At 40.6% G+C, this 15713-nt stretch overlaps 1 protein-coding gene across 1 annotated transcript in view; it reads right to left on the bottom strand.

Moving 5' to 3' along the window:
* Window positions 1-1042: 1042 nt before the first annotated feature.
* Window positions 1043-15713, bottom strand: part of LOC123506563 (nicalin-like) — a 33301-nt gene continuing 18630 nt past the window's right edge. Inside the window, exons 4-13 of the mRNA XM_045258764.1 lie at window positions 12840-12984; window positions 12357-12451; window positions 11890-11973; window positions 11016-11168; window positions 10670-10834; window positions 10215-10358; window positions 9790-9939; window positions 8714-8835; window positions 8136-8313; window positions 1043-5803 (exon numbers count right to left, since the gene is read on the bottom strand). Coding sequence (XP_045114699.1) covers window positions 5738-5803; window positions 8136-8313; window positions 8714-8835; window positions 9790-9939; window positions 10215-10358; window positions 10670-10834; window positions 11016-11168; window positions 11890-11973; window positions 12357-12451; window positions 12840-12984 — 1302 coding nt within the window. The 3' untranslated portion in view covers window positions 1043-5737. The remainder of the gene's footprint in view (window positions 5804-8135; window positions 8314-8713; window positions 8836-9789; window positions 9940-10214; window positions 10359-10669; window positions 10835-11015; window positions 11169-11889; window positions 11974-12356; window positions 12452-12839; window positions 12985-15713) is intronic.

Here is a 15713-nt window from a genome sequence, read left to right as displayed (position 1 = left end):
ACGTGTACCTGTGGATGTCCTATAACCTGCAAGGGCCGCCGTGGTACAGTGGAACCATGCGCGCTTTGGGGTCCGAGGGGTCTCAAAGCGCACGGGTTCGAATCCTGTCCATGGTCCGAGTGTAGGTTGGGCTTCCTCACTCGGGGCAATGGTTTCCTAGCGGGTGGGCTTTCAGATAGGAGGTACCCCCAAAAAGTATCCCCTTTAGCCCATAAATTCCCAAGAAAAGCCTACATGGTATAAGGAGAAAAAAAAAAAAAAAAAAAAAAAAAAAAAGGAAAAGATAAGTCAACAAATGTGACAAGTGGTTAAGCAAGATAAAGTGAGGTGTGCATAGAGAGTATTTGTAAGAAACTTAATTATTTCAAAACCGAGTACAAAGTAACTGGGAAACTCAAGCATTTTTCTATAAAATTAAAACAAAAAGCTAGGGGAAACAGAAAACAATTCGCTTACCATTACCAAAATGATGTCCAATGGACAGACATGAAGTGAATGGTCTGGTGGCTACTGGCCAGCACAAGAATGAAGCATCCAAGGCGAGAGGATGCCATGTGGAGGTTGCTGCCAGGAATGGACAGAGCTGCCACATTTCCTTCAGGTCTTATGTTCTAGTGCAGTCTGAATGATTTTAAATCCACATATGGGGATAAAGTTATCCCATGTCAGGATGGCAAAATTGTTTGGTTTAGTTGGGCAGGGATGGGAAGCAAGACAGTGAGATGTGGTGGTGAGTTGAGGATCTGCACTCTCCAGTAGCAGCTGGCTGGCAGCGCCCCACGTCCACCTGCCACACCAACACTGTGAGCTCATTACATTGTTTGTTCTATAAGCCAAGTGAGGATTGGAAACTTCACAGAACTGATTTCATGATTATTCTTCGTTTCTAAAATTAAATAGGTAAATGAACAGATAAATAAGTAAATAAATAAATAAAATCTTACACAGGAGAGAAAGAATCTTGAGAATATCTTTCAAGACTATAGTAGCCATTTCTTCTAATATTAAATTAAGAAAAGGCTTTAACAAACAGGGCAGCATGTACTTAGAGAAAATCTTTTTTATTCATCAGTTACCTACTCCAGTTGAGAGGAAATAAAAAGGACCTGATACTGGAATAGATTCAAATACCAACAATATTTACAACATGCACATCAGAGGGAAGTCATGTGTGAGGGCCAGACTGACTTTCTTCCTGCCCTTCCAGTTTAAAAAATACACAGAAAGCAGAAAAATAGACTCCCTACCAAACAGAGAGAGGAGGCTGGTGCTATACACCCCTTCTCTCCTCTGGCCTTGTATATCTGTCACTTCCTAAGGCAAAGACAACATTACAGGGATGCTGGAAGGCCTCGCAACACTAAGGAAGTCTGTTTGATAGCCAGGGCTATTGACAAGTCGTCACATTTCTCACTCTCACTCTAAGTGTCAAGGGAGGAAATGGTCATAATATATTGGGGGCTTTCTTTTCCCCTTCCAATACACTAGACCTTATATTTTCTGTTTCTTGAGAGTCCCGAGAGATCATCACAATATACGGGTCATTCTCTTCCAATACACTAGATATTATATTTTTTGTTCTTTGAGCATCCAAGGAGGGATGTGTCAGTAAATTATATTTCACCTTAAGTGATTTTTGTTACATTTATAGAAGTAATACATCCACTCATTCTGAATTCATATAGAACAAAAACTCAAACCTGATGTATTCTGTAATCTCATATTCTGAAATATGAAGATGACATTCCTTTCCCACTCAATATTTGCTTTGTGGTAGATAATGTGTTGATGTGACTTTTGTTATCAAATGCCTGACTATTCAGCAAAATGTATCATCTCCACCCACCCCCTCATACCACCTGCCAAGTTTGTGTTGTAGCAATGCTGTTGCTTTTGTGTGGCTGCTGGATGAAACTTATTACAGCTTCATAACATTACATACTACAAAGCATCATCCTTAAGCCACTAAACCTGCCAGGCTGGTACAGAGGGGTCACATAACATTTTGGCCAAGTGTGTATAAGTGTGTGCTGGACACCAGGTATCCTTAGCAGGAAAACAAAATTATTTTCAACATTCCCTTGGGCAGCACAAATGTTTGGCTGGTGGCTACAGAGTCCAAACCACATCACAGCCTAAAGTATTAAACACTGGAGGTCTGTTTTATTGGACTTGTAGTTGTAGCTAAAGGAACCACCTAAAAAAAAATGACAATGTGTGATGCTGTAATTCCAAGGTAAGAGCACTTCTTAAGTTAATCATTATGCTTGATGTGGTAAAGAAAGAGTGTGACAAGTGACCTACATGAAGTATTTAAAGGCTAAAACCTCTGACTTGATAATCACTTCAATGTACTGTTTGATGGATGTCTGTCAACACTGGATGCCATGCCTTGTATCACTACAGTACAAGCTTGGTTACAGCAGAAATTGGAAATTCATTGAGTTATGGCACTGCAACAACAAGGGTGGTCAGCACCAGCTGGGCAGTGCTACCTCACCTGCTGTGAGCCAGCAAGGGCAAGCCTACAACACCATGCTTTCAAATCTTAAATAACTTTCAACACAGATCCCTGCATTCCCATTCACTGCCTCAAATGTGCAAGAAATCTTTTCCAACATGGCACCATATTGAGTACACAATCACTTTGTATTGAGAGAGTACAAGACATGAAACAAAAAAAAAAAAAAAAAAGATGGGATTGCTTGTAGATTAATGCTGAGGTAACCAAGTAGTGCATAACAACAATCTAGAGTCGACACCTGTCACGCTTCATGCTGCCATCTGTATACCAGCACAAAACATGTCACTAAAACCTTTATTACTAAAATACCAGGATTTGAACTATGTATACTTCTGGTTATTACTGCATGATGTTTGTCACTGAACTATCATCATCATCAGCTGACTCTAAAGTACCTTGTTTCCCATGGTTTCTTTGCCAAAGTTTAACAGGTGATGATGGATTCTACTGTATGTACTATATGCACGTACTAACTAAATGAGTGTGTTCTGTCTATTACTTGTAGCAGTTATTCATAATACTGTGATGCACCATACACCTTTGCATATCACCAAATACATCTCTGCTCTCCTGGTGTTTGTCCTTCAAGCTCACCAGTCACCAGGGGAACCACACCAGTCAATGTAATGCACACACAAGTTATCATAAGTGAGGACATGTTTGACAGATCTCAAATCCTTGTTTGGCAAGATTTCTTACATCCAGAACTTGTCCAGTTAAATGTCCAATGATTGTCCTGAATTTCTTTTTATGACAAAATGTTCAGGATTAACAATAATGGCTGTCTTAGAGTAGCATATCACTACCAGTAACAGTAACAAGTTTACCACCACAAAATGATTGAAAACACATTCCTCAATTTTTCATACATGACACACAAAATACATTACTTTTGGCTGATCATATCTGACACAAAACAAACAATAATATCTTAAAACAATTTTCACAATATAATATTCAAAATACATTCCCAATTTTTTAACCATAATTATCATCGTACATTTATTTGTACTGGGCTCCTTCATCTGTGGTCCCTGACTCCTTCCTCTCCTTGCTTCCTTTACCTTGAGCAAACAAACCTTCAATGAATCAATACCAGATGCCTGTAGCAGGTTAGTGGACCGCCCCACAACAATACATCAGGGAAATACACTGGGATGATTGTGACCGCAACAAACCCAGATTAAAAGGATTCATGCCATGGTTATATGAGTAACAACTGAATGTACTTATGCTCAACAACTGTATACAAACAACAACTGAATGTACTTAAGCATAACTATTGTATTCAACTGAGAATGTTTGTTAATGCAGTACAGGAACACCAAAGTATTAATAAGGTGTCCTGCATGCAAACACTTTCTTTGTCTTTGAATGAGACAGCCAGTGATGGAAATGTACACACTACTGATCAAGGAACAGAAAATGAGATTGTGGCTATGAAAAGAACAGCTGATTAATGAAGTAACCATTTTGAAGAATCAGTCATGGAGAATAGATACAGTAGTATGTACACCATCACTCTGGTATTTGTTTCATGAATATATTTTCTATATTCATACAATCACACACACACACACACACACACACACAAAGATAGTACAACAAAACAAGTGTGACTCAATTCTGTAAAAACACGTGTAATTAAATGCAAACAGACCTAACATCGCTGTCTGCATAGCATAAAATATCCAAGGCTGTGCAGCAATGTCAAGTTAAGAGGAACTCATGTTTAATTTAAGCCTACTTAAAGACAATCCTTGAATTTCTATTGCCTGGTGACTTGCTGTACTTGTGGGCCAACTCTCCACTCCTAACAGTACCTTATTTTTACTTTATTCAAGCTTTTTCTTATGGCATTACTACTTGTTATAAATCATTCAGATTGCAACTGTCATAAAGGTAAATTGAAAGCAAGTGGTAAAGCACATGACAAAACAGAAAAGGGAGAAGTTAGAGAGTGGGAGTTTTGACATAAGAAATTGAGTGAAGCAAAGCAGTGAAATAAAGTTACATAATGCTAATCTCTCCAGTGCAATAAGTATAATGTTTAAAATTGAACAAATTAACATACAAATAAAAGACAAAACAAAGCAGTGAAATAAATATGCACAAGATCTCTCCAACATAACAAGTAGAAGTAAAATGAAAGAGAGAAGGCTTTCAGAGTATCAACCTCCCTGTGCACCAGCTTGAAAAAGAACAGCATAGTAAAATATCATACACAAGGTTTGCAGCATACATTAAATAAAAGAGGTTAAAAGAGAAGGGTGAGAGTTTCAACGTCTCAGCCTCACTGTGCACCAACTTAGGAAATTAGGCTGAGCAAGTGTTAGTTAGCTATGTGACACCTGTCCTATGTTAGCACCACCTCTCGTTCAGTGCAACACCACAACTCACAGTGAGTGTCTGCACATCAATGCAGCCTAGAACTCCACATCTCACAAAAAGTACATTGCTATTGGTGTGTATTGTGTGCACAAAAATGCAAAGGAGAGAGAGAGAGAGAGAGAGAGAGAGAGAGAGAGAGAGAGAGAGAGAGAGAGAGAGAGAGAGAGAGAGAGAGAGAGAGAGAGAAATCAATGAGAATAAATACAGAAATCAACAGTAAAATAGGTACAGAAATAGAAAAAACAAAGACAAAAACAGGACTCTGACAAATAAAGATAGAGATGAAAACTGAGATGAACCAAGACAAAACTGAATATCATGTAATGTAGATTTATACACAAGTAAAAACCATGTCTTTTTTTGCCCTTTAGTAAGCACGCACACATGCACATACACACGCAAACAAGCACGCACACATGCACGCACACACACAAAACAGGACGAGTTAATGAGGCTGTTCTATTGACATACACATCACCACATCACCTTTTCTCCTCTCAATAACCAAGAACATAAAAAAATATGAGCAATAATGATGGTAGTGTCACAGGCCAGGAGGCAGCAACAGAAACACGCAAGCCACCTGGCGCCACAGAGAGATGAGATTACAAACAATAAACATAATGATAAAAAGTCTACAAAACCTCACACTTCATTACAATCAACTCAATAGAGAACAACCCTGGCTTTAATGGACACAATATATCACAATAGTGTACAAAATACTGGTTACAGGTTTTCTTGACACATTTCTGGGACTTTGTAGCTGTAACTTACTCAGTGTTTAGGAAGAATACACTCACACATACACACAACAATGACCTAGTGGGCTTTGGTCTTGTGTGGGGAGGCCAGACGCACCATCATCACATACAGCTTGGGGAAGTACTGTAAGATAAGGAACCAAACTCTAATCTGTTAGGAATAATGACATGGAACCCTAAAAATATCATTCAATTGAACAGAAATAGTGATGTGATTGAAAGTTACGAAAGAATATGGTATATGAAACTATTTCAGTGTTAGATAGAAAGTAACACTCATCGCTAGCATATCTATGAATAACATTACACAACAAACTATATAAGATAATAAACAACAAGATATGAATCTTAACATAAGCATTAAAAAAAGAAAACAACATAGGTTCCCTTCAATATCAATACATTTACTTCAGCACTTCAGTTCTCAAAATCTGTGTTTCCATGCTTGCACTTTGCTTTGGCAATACTCTTTCAACTATGTTTATTGACTTCTACCTTTCCTTCTTGCTGGAAGTTTGCCTACATTCAGCCTGTTCCTAAAAAGGATGACCATTCTAATCCCTTAAACTACCACCCAATTGCTTGTCTACTGGTGACCTTCTGACTTTCCTTACTGAGTCTTGGTTATCCTCTTTAAGAGATTTCAGTGAAACTTTTGCTGTCACATTACACATATCAAAAGCTTTTGATAGAGTCTAGCACAAAGCTTTGATTTCAAAACTGCCCACCTACACTTTCAATCCTTCTCTCTGCAACTTTATTTCAAGTTTCCTTTCCAACCATTCTATTTATTGTTGCTCTTCTATATGGCCACTGTTCTTCTAAATCTATTAACAGTGGTGTTCCCCAAGGTTCTGTCTAGTCACCCACTCTCTTTCTATTATTCATTAATGATTTCTTAAAAAAATTTCTTGCCCTATCCACTCTTATGCTGATGATACCACCCCTACACCTTTCCAAATCTTTTCAGAGACGACCAACCATACAGGATGTCAACAGATCATACAGGGATGCCACTGAACACCTGACTTCTGATCTTTCTAAAATTTCTGATTGGAGCAAAGAAAACTTGATAGTGTTCAATGCCTCAAAAACTCAATTCCTCCATCTACCAACTCAACACAACCTTTCAGACAACTATCCCCTCTTCTTCAATGACACTCAGCTGTCCCCTTCTTCTACACTGAATATCCTTGGTCTGTCCTTTACTCATAATCTATACTGGAAACTTTGCATTTCATCTCTTGCCAAAACAGCTTCTTTGAAATTAGGCATTTTGAGGCGTCTCTGCCAGTTTTTTTCTGCCCCTCCAACCGCTAACTCTGTACAATGCCCTTATCCATCCTTGTATGAAATACATTTCACATGTTTGAGGGGTTCTACTCACAGTTTTATTACATAAGGTGGAATCAAAAGCTTTTCATCTCATCAACTCCCCTTCTCTGACTGACTGTCTTCAGCCTCTTTCTTGTCACAGGAATGTTGCATCTCATGCTATTTTCTACCACTATTTTCATGCAAAGTGCTCTTCTGATCTTGCTAACTACATGCCTTCCCTCCTCCTGCAGCCTCACTGCACGAAGCTTTCTTCTTCATCTCATCCCTACTCCATCCAACTCTCTAATGCAAGAATTAATCAGTAGTACTCTCAATCTTTCATATCTTTCTCTAGTAAACTCTGGAACTCCTTGCCTGCTTCTATATTTCCAAGTTCCTATGACTTGACTTCATTTAAGAGGGAAGTTTCAAGACATTTGTCCCTGTCTTTTGGCTAACTCTATCTGACCTGCAAAGGGGTTAGCAACTAAGTGGGCTATCTTCTACTACTATTTTCATGCTAACTGCTCTTTTGATCTTACTAACTGCATTCCCTCCCCCATCCTCTTGCGGCCTTGCTACACAAGGCTTTCTCCTCACCCCTATTCTGTTAACCCCTATACTGGTTAACTCTGGAAGAGTTAACCAGTACTCTCACTCATTCATGCCTTTCTCTGATACACTCTAGAACTCCCTAGTTGCTTCTAGATTTCCATCTTCCTACAACTTGACTTTTTTAAGAGGGAAGTTCCAAGACATTTGTCCCTTTCTTTTGGCTGACTCTATTGACCTGTAAGGAGACTGGCAATTAAGTTGCCTTTTCTTTTTTCTCTTGGCCAGTTTCCCCCTATTACAGAGAGAGAGAGAGAGAGAGAGAGAGAGAGAGAGAGAGAGAGAGAGAGAGAGAGAGAGAGAGAGAGAGAGAGAGAGAGAGAGAGAGAGAGAGAAACATGACATGAACAAACTTTCCCTTCAATATCAACATAACCTTTACTTTACCACAAGGAAAGCATGACATGAGCAAACTGTCACTGCAATACAAAAAATTCTGAAATATACACACCCAATCTTGCTATCACATCTTGGCACACAACTGACCCTTACACTAGCAGACAATGCATTGAGAGACAATCACCAACCTGGAGGAAGACATAGATCACCCCGAGGTATGCCAGGATGCCAAGGGTCAACAGGAAGTCAAAGGCGGCAGGCTTGACGGCATATGCAGCCATAGAAGCTTTTGTCACATCATAGAACACCCACTCAGGATCACGTTTATCAGCTTTGAGATAGGTGACCCGCGCCTCGTTGGTGTATCTGAGGGTGCAGGTGCTGGATCAGTTTTGGCAAGGTGAGGTCATAGCCACAGAGAACAGAGATCATCACATACATCAGATTAGGGAACTTAACCCCTTCAGTAATGGGACACATTTCTACTTTGAGATTTGGGTATGATTAGACCACTTTATTGATGTTAGGAAGGGTCTCTAGAGGTCAGAAGGTTAATGACCAGAGTTTTCACTATTTTAATCCCCTAAATAAGTTTCTGAAGCTGTATGAGATCACCAAACAGTAAGCAGAATGAATATAGAAACATGTCATGGTATTGAGGGGGGTTAACACTAAGAATAAGGTAAGTTTAGAGATCTGCTAACTGGCTATTGATGGCATGACAAGACCTCTGACCAAGATTGTTACTGGTGCACTGACCACTAACCTGCTGAGTATCTGGTGGAGGGTGGTGACCAGAGGACTGTTCTTGCCAGACAGCAGCTGTGGGGAGCGAGGCTGTGAGGTGATGAGATCCAGCCAGGACAGGATGCTCTTTTCAGACACAGCCTAAAACCATGAAACCTGTTGAGTGAAAGGCTGGCAGTGTCTGGATAAGAGGAAGCAAGCCTGTCAAGTCAACACTATGGTGCAATTATAAAAGACATCTGTATTTGATGGCTCATAAGAAGCATAGACTCCTAATATGCACCCAGTTTTGGCAGACACTGAAATAGCAAAAAAGGTAAATGAGCAGATTTAAGCTCTGAATATGAATTGAAGGATTTCATCTGACATTTGAAGACTCTCACATGCATTTAGATCATTATTAGATCCCATATAAAAATTAAATATTTCCTAGTATCCTATGTACCAATCTAGTTGTAAGATGTAAACATGTACCTCGCATATGGCGTTAGCACTGACTGTGAGAGGCTAAAGTCTTAATCAAAATTTTTCTTTTTTTATCATTTTTTTTTATATGTATGCAAGGTAAGAATGTCAAAAGATAAGTGCAATTTTATTGTCTTACCTCAAGGAGTAACAGCATCACACTAAAGAACAGAGTCTTCCCTGTGTCAAGATCAAGATCATTGATTGCGTGTTTTTGTTTTGGTTAATGTGGTGTATGGCAAATTCTTCCTGAATGGTGTCATTCTATGTGAATTACCGATATGTATGACATATTACATATTGTTACCTTTAAAGAAAGAGTTCTTTTCTTGTGGTGGAGTACCAATCATCACTTTGTTTACAAGTGCGAAGATGTCTGGGGGTTTGATTTTAGTGCCTCTGTTGCCACAGACTGACCACCAAACAACTGCCTCAATACTGAACCTTGGCCTCATGAGATGCAGGCTCATTTCCTGAGACTTTTTTTTTGGAGAAAAGGTGCATCTTATGAGCCATCAAATCAGTACATAAGATAAAAGGACGATGTACAAAGTGTTCTTTGGGATAAGTGTACCAGAATGACTCTTGTGTCTACTTGGCCATTTCTCATGATGCTCCAGTGTAACTCACCAGGCCGTTATCAAAGATGCCATCCACAGAGGTATTGTAGATGTGCCTGAGCAGCGCTGAGGCCACCACCTCTGTGTTCCTAGTCAGTGCTGCCACATCAATGGTGTCCCTTGTATCCAGTATGCTGCCGCGCTCTCCAGTCTTGGGGCCCTGAACACATCACACACATCCTTAATCCTTTCATTCACTCCATAAAATGTTCACATATTTCCTGTGGTTGGTTATTTGACAATTATATACAGCAGAAACATCACAATTCCACCATAAAAACTATTCCCTATAAAACAAGTATGAAAGTTCCTGCAATACAATCACCACACTGGACAGCAAAAACACATTACCATCCACCATAAACAAAAGTCACAAGTACGAGAGTTCCAACAATACAAGTGCAAGGGAAGCAGCAAAAGGAACTGAAGACACACCTGGAGCCTGGAGAGAGTAAAGGCTGGCAGTCTCCTCATGCTGTACTTCTCGTGTTCCCAGGCCTGTGTGTCCTCCTGAAGGTTGATCTTCCGGTGCACCATCTCCACCACCAGGCCAGCCTTGCTACCCTCCTCCTCCAGGGCCTGATGAGAGAACACTGACTAAAGCTCTTACAGTAAACATTTTTGTTTGAATGCATGTTTGGGTTGAAAAGACTAGCTAATGGTTCAGTATGAAAGCTAGGGCACAATGAACTCCATTCCTCCTCCAGTGCTAACAAGAATACAGACTAAAGTGCCATTTTTACTATACAATTTTACTCTAATGTCTGTTTGGAGAACCATGGCTTCCTTCATCAGAGCCAGGTAAGAACATGCTGACTGAAGTGCCATTCTTATACTAGAGTTACTGAGAGCATAGTAGAGTGAGTGAGTGTGTGCCAGTGTTTCCCCACCTGGTAGAAGCTGTGGCCCGGGGAAGTCTCCTTGGGCCGCTTGGACACGTGCAACCTGAGGGAAGTGCCACTGCCCAAGGTGTCCAGGCACAGGGTGTAGTATGTCTCAGAGAGTAGCGGTGAGTCTGAGGCATCCAGGTGGTCCTCAAGGAACCTTTTGGACCCCTGTGGGAGAAACAACACTGCTATATGAAAACTGTGGTGAAAGAAAAGACCAAAGTATGAACAATTAGGAAGAAATGTCTCTCATGAAAGACAATGAGGAAGCTGTGAAAAATAATATAAAATTTCTGATCCTTCTCCTCAATTTCTTGGTGTAATTGTAATGTGATGCAATGGCTCAAACCTGATAGTTGATGTAGCCTCCCCCAGACAGCAGGAAGGCCAGGTTGAGGCGTGGGTGGGTGCGTGGTGAAGCATAGAGGCGTGACAGGATGCGTGCCAGCTCCAGCAACACCACCACCCCTGACCCATTACTGTCTGCACCCCACGCCAACTCCTGTACAACATAAAATATTCATGGTCACAAGGCAAGGTGCTATGGGGAACACAACATTTTCATGACTCGCTGTGCCAAAAGGGAAGGTGCTATTGACAAAACTCTAACCTGCTATAACAAATGCAAAAAAAAAAAAAAAAAAAAAAAAAAAAAAAAGCCAGTGAAAAGGACCCTGACATGCACACACACATATTTGCACTTTCAGCATCAAGGCTTATATGACAAGAATTCCCCAGGAGTATACTATTGTCAGTTATGCATCACTTCTATCCCAAAGCAATAACAAAAGCTAAACATGGTTTATGCAGTTCCGCTTACAATGAAGATGCAAAACATTACAGCTTTGAAATGGATAATAAAGGGAGGAAGCTATTCCTCCACACCATACCCACTCAACTTTTCCTGAAAATTGCCATCTTACATACAAAGTGAGAGGTGTATGATTAAGACTGAGAAATGTGTGAAGACTGTGAGAGGTGTGTGATGAAGACTGAGAAATTTGTGAAACATGTCAGAGGTGTGTGATGAATACTGGGAGAGGTGCATCATGAAAACTGTGAGAGGTGTGTGATGAAGACTGGGAAATTTGTGAAACATGTCAGAGGTGTGTGATGAAGACTGTGATAGGTGATCATGAAAACTGTGAGAGGTGTGTGATGAACACTAAGAAATTTGTGAAAACTGTACACAAACCAGCAACATGAGGTGTGTGCAGCCTTACCGGTGCTGCTCCAAAGGCATCATAGTGCGCTACTATTGCAATTGTTGGAAGCTGTTCCTCCACACCATAGCCACTCAACTTTCCCTGAAAATAACAGAAATGTGACGATAAATTTTACATTAATGTCTTATCTATACAGCCTTCTCCTCCCCCTCTACACACCTAACACAGACACCAATAACCATTTCCTAAAAGATAAACTAACGCCACATCTTAGCTTTCAAAAGTGTGAGAGGAGAGAAGAGATCTCCCATTGTCTAAATTGCATGAATATCACAGCATATCCAGGTCCTTTCACATCAAGGTCTTGCAGGAGATCCATAACAGGTCTTCTTTCTTCTAACTCAACAAATTGAGTCAGATGCAAACTATATCCCTGGAGACTATAATGGCAGAACACAATGCTAAGACACTCCATTACAATACCATCACAGTACAAAAAGTGGATATGCCAAGTCACTGCTCACCTGAATGTTGGCAATGGTCATGTCCGGCACCAGCTTGGACTGACTGCCACCCACGACTATCTGGTAGCCATCAGTGGACAGTGAACTCATCAAGGCTGGGGACAGAAGCAATGCTGGTCACAACAGTCGTCACTACTTGCACCACTACAACTTGAAGGATGCAAGACTAAATGGAAGCTTTGAAATATAGTGGTGACAAATTAATTAATGGGGACACAGATGATATAGAAAATGACACATAACTATGTTGGGTTTAAGTCTAGAAATCTTGTTTGAAGCCACAAACATGGTATCACTGTCTCTCCCTTGGTAATTGCTTGGTGAGTGACAAAATTTAGTCTGTTTCTAACTTACACAAATACTCCCTATAGATTCTTACAGATGATGCTCTGGAAAAGAAAAAAAAACTATGCCTGTGGATCTTAAATAATTCCTCATCTACCTGTACCAACATCACCACTACACCACCAGTATAACACTCACCTGCAGCAGCTGAGGTGGCTGAGTCAGTGTTGGTAGCAGTGCGCACCGACTCATAGATGTGCAGCAGCTCCTGAGTTTCATGGGCAAGGTACACTGCCATCTGTGTGTCTGCCTCCAGCATGGCTGCCTCCACCTCCCGCACCAACTGCAATCCACAAGCCATATTAATCCCAGAGCTCCTGTCTACCCCAACACCACACATTCACACTCATATTCACACACACACAGAGGTGCATTATTTGGTCTTAGTCCTGTCAATCCCTGGACAGTTCCATGAACAGAACTATTACACTGAATGGGTTTAGACACAGAACATCTGGCCACACATACATCCATGGCAAGGCCTGACAGCATACACTGGTTTGCTTGTGTCCCTCCACAATGAGACTGTTCTCTTCCCTGCACCTACTCCAATCCTCAGACCACAGTAAATGCAGAATACTTATAATACTTACACACAAACACAAACACATGTGCCCGCCATAGGATAGGTAGGACCCATTGTACATAAATATATTAATCATTATAAAAATCTGATGCAATCTTTCACAATGTGGTGCAACACTTCTGAATGCTGACCTTGCCTCTCCCTCAAAAAGGGATTGCAGGTGCTTCTCTATGTATAAAACTAAACAAGTAGTTGTTGCATTCATGATTGACTGAGATAATTAAAACAAATTAATATAATTTCCATAGGTAGGATGCAATTTATCTAGGTATCACTACAAGCGAGAAATAAATGTAATGAACAATATAAAAAAACACCCTGTTGAGATTTCCCCTGTCACATGACCGACGCCCTGTTGTCAGCATCTTGAGGCTGGGCGCTGCGGCACCGGCGAAGGCAGAGTGAGTATAGCCGGCGACTGGGAAGTACAGGTGTGTTAAGAGTGTGTGTGCGTCCAAACTGGTGGTGCTGTGGGAATTAAGTGACTCTGTGAACTCAGTGACATTACGAACACCTTCCCGAGTTTAAAACACACTTTCGTATGTACTTGTACGTCGTGTGATGACAGCACTTGTAAGTTTTGTACATAATATACAAACTATTATATTCTGAGTTTTTTCTTCTAAAACCTGGGTTGCTTAACCCTTAAAGTACAGTGATCGTATCGGTAAGATTGTAGCGTGCGGAGAGGCGGGGATCGTACCAGTAATCATGATTTTTCCGCGCTAAACGTTTGAATCTCTTCCCCTCACTATTGGTCCTGGGGCAAGTGGAGGTATCTGGCATCTTTTCTCACTCACCTGCTTGAGCCTTGAGATGTATGTTCCCTCACAATAGGTCATCTTTTCCCATTTCGAGGCAACATCTGGCAACCTCCGTGACCCGGAGGGAGGAAACGGTACTCCGAGTGATGTTATGTCAGTGTTACTTGGTAATGACATTGTGGAGTGATGAAAATGAAGACTGATTTTTTTTATTGAGACAGAAGAAAGTGTAGACTCCAGTAGTGATTCTGATTGTGATCTGGGAGACAGAGACCAACCCTCACAGCAACGTTCATAAACCTCCTCATGTAGCCTATTCCCCTTGAGCAATGCGCTGGTGTGTGTCACCACTGGTTGCCTCTACAAGACTGTGCTTGTCGGCCAAGTCATGTGAATCCCAGTGCTAATAAGTGTAGCCAGATTTCAATTATTATAAAAATCCACAATACTTGTAATATGTGGTTCCTTTTTCTTTTCCTGTTTTACACATCATTTCATATATGAGTTTGCATTTTCTTGACATGAAAGTGCAAAAGTTCCTACTTTTACATCCAAAAGGAGAGAGAGAGAGAGAGAGAGAGAGAGAGAGAGAGAGAGAGAGAGAGAGAGAGAGAGAGAGAGAGAGAGAGAGAGAGAGAGAGAGTGTGCGGTGTTATCGGAGCTTGGGGGGTATTTCTTAGCGGCGGGTTCTGCCATGAATTTTTTCATATGCAATAACTTTGCTCTCAGAGGTCATAACATGTTAAAAACTACATCATTGTACTCAGAATAACACAAAGAAATATGTTTTTATAAAGAAAAAATATTTTTTAGCATTTTTGACAGGTGTGATTTTTCCCCGTTGTAACAGACGGAAAGTAAATCAACCCCCCGTACTTTAAGGGTTAAGAACACCAAAAACAACCAGTGAACCGCTCGGCTGAACAACTGATAAAAACAATAAACTTAATAATTTTATGTGGGCCAACAGAATCTACAGTGGCCTGCTACCCAAACAAAATAACACCTTCTTTACATAGAAAGGTTTAACAAATTGCTTTTTATCCCACCACTGCCATCAATTTGTTAATTCTTTTTATGTAAAGGTGTGGTTTTGTTTGGGTAGCAGGCCACTGTAGATTCTGTTGGCCCACATAAAGTTATTAAGTTTATTGTTTTTATCAGTTGTTCAGCCAAGCTGTTCACTGGTTGCTTTTGGTGTTCTTAAGCAACCCAGGTTTAGATGAAAAAACTCAGAATATAATAGTTTGTATATTATGTACAAAACTTACAAGTGCTGTCATCACACGACGTACAAGTACATACGGAAGTGTGTTTTAAACTCAGGAAAGTGTCCATAATGTCACTGAGTTCACAGAGTCACTTACTTCCCGCAGCACCACCAGTTTGGACGCACACACACTCTTAACACACCTGTACTTCCCATCCTATCCTATGGCAGATACACACACACACACACGAGACGCAGTCGAGGAAGGACGCAATACCGTCGCTCCCGAGAATCAGCTGATCTTACTACCTTTGTTTGGGTTTGCAGTGGCCTGGGCGATTAGTGTGGACTCGTTTTTTTCATGAATACAGTGTTACAAAATCATGAACGAGAAAGAGATTCCATCTAAATGCAGGTATGAGACACGAGAAAGAATGAAAGCTGATGATGAC

Source organism: Portunus trituberculatus, chromosome 20, assembly GCF_017591435.1.
Source record: "Portunus trituberculatus isolate SZX2019 chromosome 20, ASM1759143v1, whole genome shotgun sequence".
NCBI classification, from domain to species: Eukaryota; Metazoa; Arthropoda; class Malacostraca; order Decapoda; family Portunidae; genus Portunus; species Portunus trituberculatus.
The sequence above is the reverse complement of the archived record's forward strand: the minus strand, read 5'-3'. Positions and strand labels throughout refer to the sequence as shown.